Here is an 8,121-nt window from a genome sequence, read left to right as displayed (position 1 = left end):
GTAAAAGGGGCTTATTATTTTCTACAAGAAACCGTACCAAAAATGGTATTCTATAATATGTACTGTACATCACGGGAACGCAAAAGACTCAATATTCAACTATTTTCAAGCCCAACCACATCGAATCCCATCCCTATATATATATGAACATTTATTTAAAAAAAAATTTGTTCCTCTGCTCGAAAAGTAACTAAATTGGATAAATAAGGATTGCATGCAGTGCAGGGCACTATAAATATACTCCCATAACACTTTCTTCATTTATTTTTTCGATCCAGAAATTGAAACCGAAGCCAGAAGGACATGGCATGGCGAAAAGATCAATATAGTTCAGGGTCCAAGCGATACACGGTTATCTGAAAGAGACATGCAAGTGAAGTGAGAAGACCACTTCAACGCTATATTGGATGAGAAAACGAAACCACAAAACTCCAATAACAAAGTTTTCAACACTGAAATAACCAATGTCACTTCCACACCGACATACAGAGTTACACAGTAGAGGAAGATGATGTTTGTGTTCCGTTTGTATTACAAGTACTTGACCAGCAAATATATAGCAACAAACAGGAGCACGATCCCGACGACTGATAAAAGGAGGCACGGACAGGAGCAACCGCCTTTGGTGCGTTTGTTCAAAATTGCCAGCTTTTTCTGAACTCGCTGTTGGCATTGTCATATAACAGAACATGGAAGAATATAAGAAAGTCAGGTCCTAAATAAAAGAAAATTGAAGTCACTTTTATCGAGATGCATGTGAAGACTCCAATAACTGAACATTAGTCCCCATTTACGATACCAGTTTCACAATCAATGGTTTCAATTCAGAAACATCTATAACATGTCCAGTTGCTGAATTCTTTGTTTAGATATTTTTACTTCCCTTTTTCAGAACAGAAAGACATAACATTTCAAAAAATGAAATGCATTAAAATTTGACACATCTTATTATCACTTGCTAAGAAAATAATACCCATACAAGGTGTGGAAGAACTCACTGTAATTGTTTCGAATCACGTTCCTGGCAATTAGATAGCACAAGTGCATGGCCTGATTGCTTCAAGTGTTATTCAATATTTCCAAACCATCAGCATAGGATCTATGTTATATATTAAAAATAATTTCCACATAGTTACAAAGTTATAAGTTCATTTCAATTGCTTCGAAGGACAACCCATGTGGCTTCCACCGCTGCATGTTTAGAAAGGCAGATGTAAGCCTTATCCAGACATTGTCAAGGCTATTTCCATATCATGGTTCATGAACCCATGCAGCCTCAGGTTGCAATGGAGCAAACAACCAGTGAACAATTATTCAATGCACATTCTTCATTTAGTAAGCTGTTCTCCACTAGCAGGTGTTTCTCTTAATATTCCTGTATTGTTTATGATATATTGCAATGTATTTCCAACATTCTCCCCACATGATATAAATTTTAAATTCCTAATCCCACTTCAATTCTTTGAAGAATTAATGGTGCTAAAAACTTACATCACAAAGGCTACACATGCCAAGCAAGGTTAGAATAAATATTCAGAATAGTACATCACTAAGATGAGCATCACCTGTAATCGAGAATCAGTAACATCTACATGTTGTTCCAGGTTATCCTGCCCAGAGGGAGAGTAAGTATCAACACTGAGATTGTACTTTATTTCTTTTATCATTGAATACTTCTATGTATAAAAATGAGAAGTGGCCAATAGATAAACGAACCAAGGGTAGAGAAACATACAATTAATCTAGTATGAAGGTCAAGTTCCTCGTTAACCGCCAAAGCAATATGTTTTGTACTTATCACTGTCTCTTCCAATTTCTCAAGGCCTTCATCTTGTTCTGTTTCAAATGCAGCAAACACACAACTCCATCACCCAGAAGTCAAATAGAATCAGACACGTATAGTTTTGAAGAAGTTACAGCTTGCCTTTCATTATTTGCCGTTGAAGACCAACAACGCCATAGTTGTCCAAGCCATTCGTTCTGCTCATGGCATCAACCTTATTTTCTGGCCCAAGCAAGCTATCTCTGTTTGCAAAATTTGGCATGTTCAATGTGGAGGCCATCTGGTTTACTTTTGATTTCAAGTTTGCAAGCATATCCTTGCGACGATTCATCTCTTTCTCTGTTCTGTGTTAAAAAAAATAATAATAATAAACTTCAAGAAAGATTTAAAGAAAAAAAATGACAGCAAAAATTATCAAACATTTATCAACTTGCAGCTCATTGCCATAAAATCATCTAATTTGATCAACAAATATGAACAGAGGAAATGCCATGTACCAAACTGATTGACTACTTCAAAGGTTTCCTGAGAATTGGGATTGCTAATCTTTTCTTTAAAATAATTTGAATTAGATATTGTTGCATAGCTCTAAAGAAGAAATTCAACATGCCCAATCAAGTGCGTGGCACAAGCATGAACTCAATAATCACATTTATGGTTTAAAAGTAGAAGTTAGGATTTCAAAGCTACACATTCTTCTAGATGTTAAAAGGATTGCACCACCAGGCTAAGCAATTTCTGCAGTATTCTGCCGATTATCTTCTTGGATGTATGTGTGTTGCTTGCCTAAACAGCAAGACTTGTCATCTGGAAGGAAATGGTATTGCCGTATGAGGAACCTCCCTCAGCTCTGTTGCACCAACTTTTGCTTGAGAATACACCTGCCTTCGAGGATGAGTCAGTAGCTCATTCATCATTGGCCCAGTCAAGCACCTTCACCCCCCGCACCCCCCCCCCCCCCCCCCCCCCCCGAACCCAACCCCCAAGCACCCAAAAAAACAGGCCACTCTCCCTCATACTACTCAAAACATATTTATTAGTAGTTTAGATCTCATCTGACATTTGAACATATTTATTAGGTGGCCTGTACATACATATATTAGTAGTTTAGATCTTCTCTTGCATTTTTTTTTTCTTTCATTGTGAAGCTCGGGGCATGCCCAAGCTTTAAGCTGTAGACACTTATTGGTTTATTTTCAATGAAATTCTTATTTACAGAAAAACTTGGATCAAGCCCAAACATGGAATTTAGGTTTAAGTCAAGACCTGAGAGACCTGCACCAGATCTCCAGGAACCTGTGAATTAGTGGGTCTTATGAGAAACTTTCCTCCCTCAAAGGGGTTTTTACCTCAACTAACAACAAAAATTAATGTGGCAAAAACAAGTTAGAACTCTTTGTGCTCTTATGTACATTCAGTTAGAGTGTTTAGTGACCCTTGTATAGCCTGAAGCATGATTCAACCAAGTAGCTGAGCATGTGTTATTTGGCATTGTCAAGTGATTCAGGGTCAAGATGGATGAGCATCCACGCAAAACTGATGAATGTTCACGGATGAGCTTGACCTCCAAGATTCTGCAAAGCTATAAAGGTTATTCTTTCTCATGCAAAGAGAAAAGACAAGAAACAATCTGCCACAATAGCTCCTCCATTAAACTCAATAGAGTTTCTATTTTCATTCCTTTGATTTCCTTAACCTTGACCCTCTAGTCCTCAATAGTTGGACACCTCCCTAGTGCTTATCACTACTTCCCAAACCACTCCACTTGCTACCTGTACCTTGGCATAATTATGTTTTGTAGATATTTAGAGCTTCTAAGTGGCTTCATACCTTTCACAATCTGCAGTTTTCTGCAATGCTTCCAAGAAGGGTTCTTGCCAAGTACGCTTAAAGTGGGGCTCCTATCAAATGCATTCTCATAAATCTATGTATCAAAGTTTTTAGATTTCACATTTCCACTCAAGCATGAAATGTTATGTCCCATTCAGGCTTAGTTCAACCGTGATAATGTATCTATGCAACCTCACTCAAATTCCTTATGAGCCATATGGTAGGTGGACTAGTAGTGGGTAATACCTTCTGGCACAGTATTATTGTGTTTGGTACTTTAAGATTGGTGGGATTTACTATGCCATGGATAAATTTATCACATTGATGTGGGATAATTACCCCCCCCCCCCCCCAAACACACACAGGTATTAATTAATCCCACTTCAGTAGGATTAACAATTTATCATGATTGGACAATTTTTCCCTTTGCTATAAAACCCACTGCCACATTCTCTCTCCTCAATCCGCGCATATCCTCTCTGCCTGTTTTCTCTCCACTACTACTATCATCTGCCTCCTTCACCACCACCTTCTTCTTCTCCCTCAACTCTCCAATCCACAACTGCCACCGCTACTTCAATTTCAGTCTTCTTCTTCTTTAATTTCAGTCTTCTTTTTCGATTTCAATCTTCTTCTTCTTCTTTGATTTCACTCTTAGTCTTCCTCTTCTATTTCAGTCCATTGCTGATTTTCAGACCTGATTTCCAGATCCTCACCTGGGCCCTTCTTCTCCTTCAGTTTCTGATTGCCCACTGCCACTGTTCACAAATCACACTGCTGTGCATGCTGGCTGGTTTTCCCCATGATACAATTTGTGAGGATTTTCTCATGATTTAGACTGACCTTGATCAATTCTATACTGAGATGGAGATATAAAATTGTTATAATATAAATATGCTTACCGTTTACTGAATCTATTTACAAAACTATTTTTTATAATGTTATGTATATAATTCATTTTTAATTATGCGTTACTTTATATATTTTATATAATTATAATATTTTTGGGCATATTGGTCATTCAACAATTAAGGACCAATAATACCTCATTCATAATTTGAGATAACAAACAAGGAATAGTTACAATTTAGGTAATACCTCCTTTATCAAATGTGGGCAGTATTATTTAGTCCCATTATTATGTTATCCCATCCATAACTGTATTCCATCACTATTTAATTGGGATACCAAAGGTCGTTGGGGTTAAGGTTAGATTGATTTACACAATCTGATTTCTCCTCCTCCTTTAGGAGTAATATTTCAGAGTTGGCAGCTCTAAAATTATATTAGGTAATTAGTTCTATAAGAACCATTAACAACTACATATCCTCTTCCATTACTGTCCTAAAATAAGGATCATGACCCACCGGCCCACATTAAAGTAGATATTGACATTGTACATCTAGGTTGCTAAAACATAAGAAAGTAAAACTATTTAAGCAATACAAGATTCAAAATTAACAAAATGTAAGACAAAATTTATGTCTTACATGTAAATTAATTTTGAAATTTTTTGTATCTCCACTGCTATGTTTCATGTAAATATCATCACACACGTGCAACTTTGCATAATTGAACATATGCATGATGTTGGGAGAACTTACAGAGGTTGTTTGCTAGGAAGCTTTGCAAGAAGTGACTGCAAACTATCAAGTCTAGTTCCCAATATTGTAATTTTTCTCCGTATAGAAGATGCATGACGTTGTGCTTCTGGTCCCGAAGCAGGTAAAGAACTCCGTTCAGAAATCATACTGTTGATATCATCAGCGAGCTTAACTGCTTCATTGTATTCTCTTGTCCATGGATCTGCAGAAGATGCCATTGACCTGAAAGGGACAGCAAAAAATTATTCTACATGTGATTTTATTCAAAATAATTCAGAAACATTACCCTTCTTTTTGGTTAGGCTTGGAAAATAACTTGTAAACCACATACATGATAATAAGTTATGTAACAACAGAACCATTCTCCTTTCTACACACAAAAAAAAGAGTAACAAAACTAAACCCTGGACTTGGCTTAAGACAAGTAGTCGGAGAAGATGGAATTTGGCCTTATGTTCAAAATTTTGATAAATAGTAAGCAGAGGAACTTATAGAGATATAAGACGGCATGATCATTACAGCTACTCTAAAAATGAAACGAAATGAAGCAAACCACATGTACAAGAACAGCAGCATTTTTCCACTTCCACTGCACACCTTCTAATTCCAATAATATTTCCATATAATGAAAGTATTTGGTTGCCCAAAGAACATGGACATAATCCTTTGCAAGGCATCGTTAAAATACTTGAAAGAGTGCATCTTTTTACTGATGACGAATATATTTTTTTTCGATACATTACAAACCAATTTTTTCTCATTTTCTAATTCAACGAGACAAACAATAATGCAATAACTAAGTCTACCTTCAATTGTTTCATTTGTTTTTCCTATCACTTTCCTTCATCTCCACAAATCCCCGCCCCAAAAGTTACCAAGGATAAAAATTAAAAAAAAAAAAAAAAAAAAACCCTTAATTTCAAGCACAAAAGTTGTCTTATTGACACGAAACATAAAAGTCGAGGAACAGGTAAACGAAATCCAACTTCCAAACAAAGCAAACCAAAATTAAACCCTAGAAGAACGATCAACAATCAAATTGGCACCAAACTAGACCTAGGGGCGCTGCAATTTAATAGTACCTCATATCGGGGGCCCTAAAGGAGCATCAAAGTTGAGAAGATGAGAAGGATCAATTGGTATAGGAATCGAGAAGGATAATTGTAGAGAGATGGTCACCTGTTTGGGTAAAATCAAAGATCCGAAGCGTGAGGATTGGGAATCGGCGAGTTGGAATTATAGAGGTGTGATTGCAATTTGGAAGCTTCCGAAACTGATTTTTCAGCGTGAAGGAGCGCCACCGCTAAGCAGGAGACTTTGTCGGGACCCGACTCGTCGCCGTTTACGTCACGCGTCGAACGCAGTTCATCCATATCACATAGTGCCCGTATTATTAATACTTTAAATATTTTTTGAATTATCGTCCTTTATGCTTGTATTTTTTTATTTTAATAAAAAAAATAAATCATTGTTGAATATTGAGCAGGATAGAAAACTAAATCCATAACTTATTTATATAAATCTTAACTTATCATAATTCAACTAACTTATTTATATAAATCTTAACTTATCATAATTCAACCACTGCTCAGAACATTAATACTTGTAATACTCATATTATATAACAATAGTATTTTTATAGATAATGCAAGGAGACATGACCGGTAAATGTGTCATCACTTGTGTGTCGTATTTTTATTAAAATATGTGTTAAATAGGAGAGATAACTATACATAGTCTCATTACTCTTTTTTAATAAAAATGCATCATATGATTGAAGATATCATTACAAATAATAATTCCTAACACTATTCTTTATATTTGCATAACTAATCAATTTAACCTCAACACCTTTTTCTAAATGGTCAAGCTATTTGTATATCATTTATGTACATCTTGAGTTACATATGACACATAAATGACATAAATACCCCTCGTCTCTTGCGCCTCACCACCTTGGATGAGGGCATTTTAGACCTTGATACATCATTGTGTAACCCAAAATGTATACAATGATGTACCGATAGCATTTTCCTTTTCTAAATATTGTTATACCGTTGTGTTAAAGTTTAAGTGTTGGATTTAATTATTACATAAAAAATTAAATAAATTTATAAAATTATTACTAAATAATAAATAATATACCATTGTGAACAAGATGAAATCTATTTTTCGGTGTTTATATCTTATTAAAAATAATTGAATAAAGTGTCAAATAACTCGCTATATTTTAGTTTTTAAGTTAAATTAGTCATTATATTTAAAAAATTATTAAATAAGTCGTTATATCTTTAAATTTAAGGTAAAATTAACTATTCTATTTTTTTTAAAAAAAGCATGTTATAATTGTGTTGAATTATTCGAATTTAAGTTTAGGGTTTGATTTTAAAGTTTTTTATTGCATGAGATTATTTTAATTAGATATAGAGTTAATGCTATCAAAATAATTAAAATATGTATCATCATTGGACTAAGTTAAGAAAATATTTACCATAATAGCTAATATATCATCAAATTTGAGAATGCAGTAACTTATGTAGCATTTTTTTTAAATTTAATATCAAATATTGACCCGAAATCTAAAAATACATTGACTCATTTAGTTTTTCTTAAAATACAGTGATTAAATTAATTACAAAACTAAAATAATTATTAATTCTTATATTTTTTAGATATGTTAGGGCTATTAGTTAGGATTTTTTGTTTACAATTTTAATTAATTGACTCAATAATTTAGTAAAAAATTTTACAAATAAATAAATTTAAATCACACGTAAGTATATGTAAATTGTGAGCATTAGGTTAAATTACATTCATCGATCTAATTATAATTGAGCATTGAGTATAATAATTATATTTAAATTATTAATTATTAAGTTTAATTAATACATACCATGCATCCAA

General features: G+C 34.1%; 1 protein-coding gene across 3 annotated transcripts; it reads right to left on the bottom strand.

The window, feature by feature from the left end:
• Positions 1-368: 368 nt before the first annotated feature.
• Positions 369-6,587, bottom strand: LOC127811591 (syntaxin-52-like). 3 transcript variants are annotated; one of them, XM_052351589.1, is made up of 6 exons: positions 6,300-6,587; positions 5,218-5,439; positions 1,925-2,127; positions 1,736-1,836; positions 1,566-1,610; positions 369-663 (listed from the first exon to the last, which is right to left on the bottom strand). In XM_052351589.1, the coding sequence occupies exons 1-6, from the start codon at positions 6,302-6,304 to the stop codon at positions 532-534; spliced, it is 708 nt and encodes a 235-aa protein (XP_052207549.1). In that variant the 5' UTR covers positions 6,305-6,587; the 3' UTR covers positions 369-531. The 3 variants fall into 3 exon arrangements, with proteins under 3 accessions (XP_052207549.1, XP_052207550.1, XP_052207551.1); XM_052351590.1 differs by having other exon boundaries at positions 6,397-6,587; XM_052351591.1 differs by lacking the exon at positions 369-663 and adding an exon at positions 670-1,057.
• Positions 6,588-8,121: the final 1,534 nt, after the last annotated feature.

This window comes from Diospyros lotus, chromosome 10 (genome assembly GCF_014633365.1).
Source record: "Diospyros lotus cultivar Yz01 chromosome 10, ASM1463336v1, whole genome shotgun sequence".
Classification (NCBI taxonomy): domain Eukaryota; kingdom Viridiplantae; phylum Streptophyta; class Magnoliopsida; order Ericales; family Ebenaceae; genus Diospyros; species Diospyros lotus.
The sequence above is the reverse complement of the archived record's forward strand: the minus strand, read 5'-3'. Positions and strand labels throughout refer to the sequence as shown.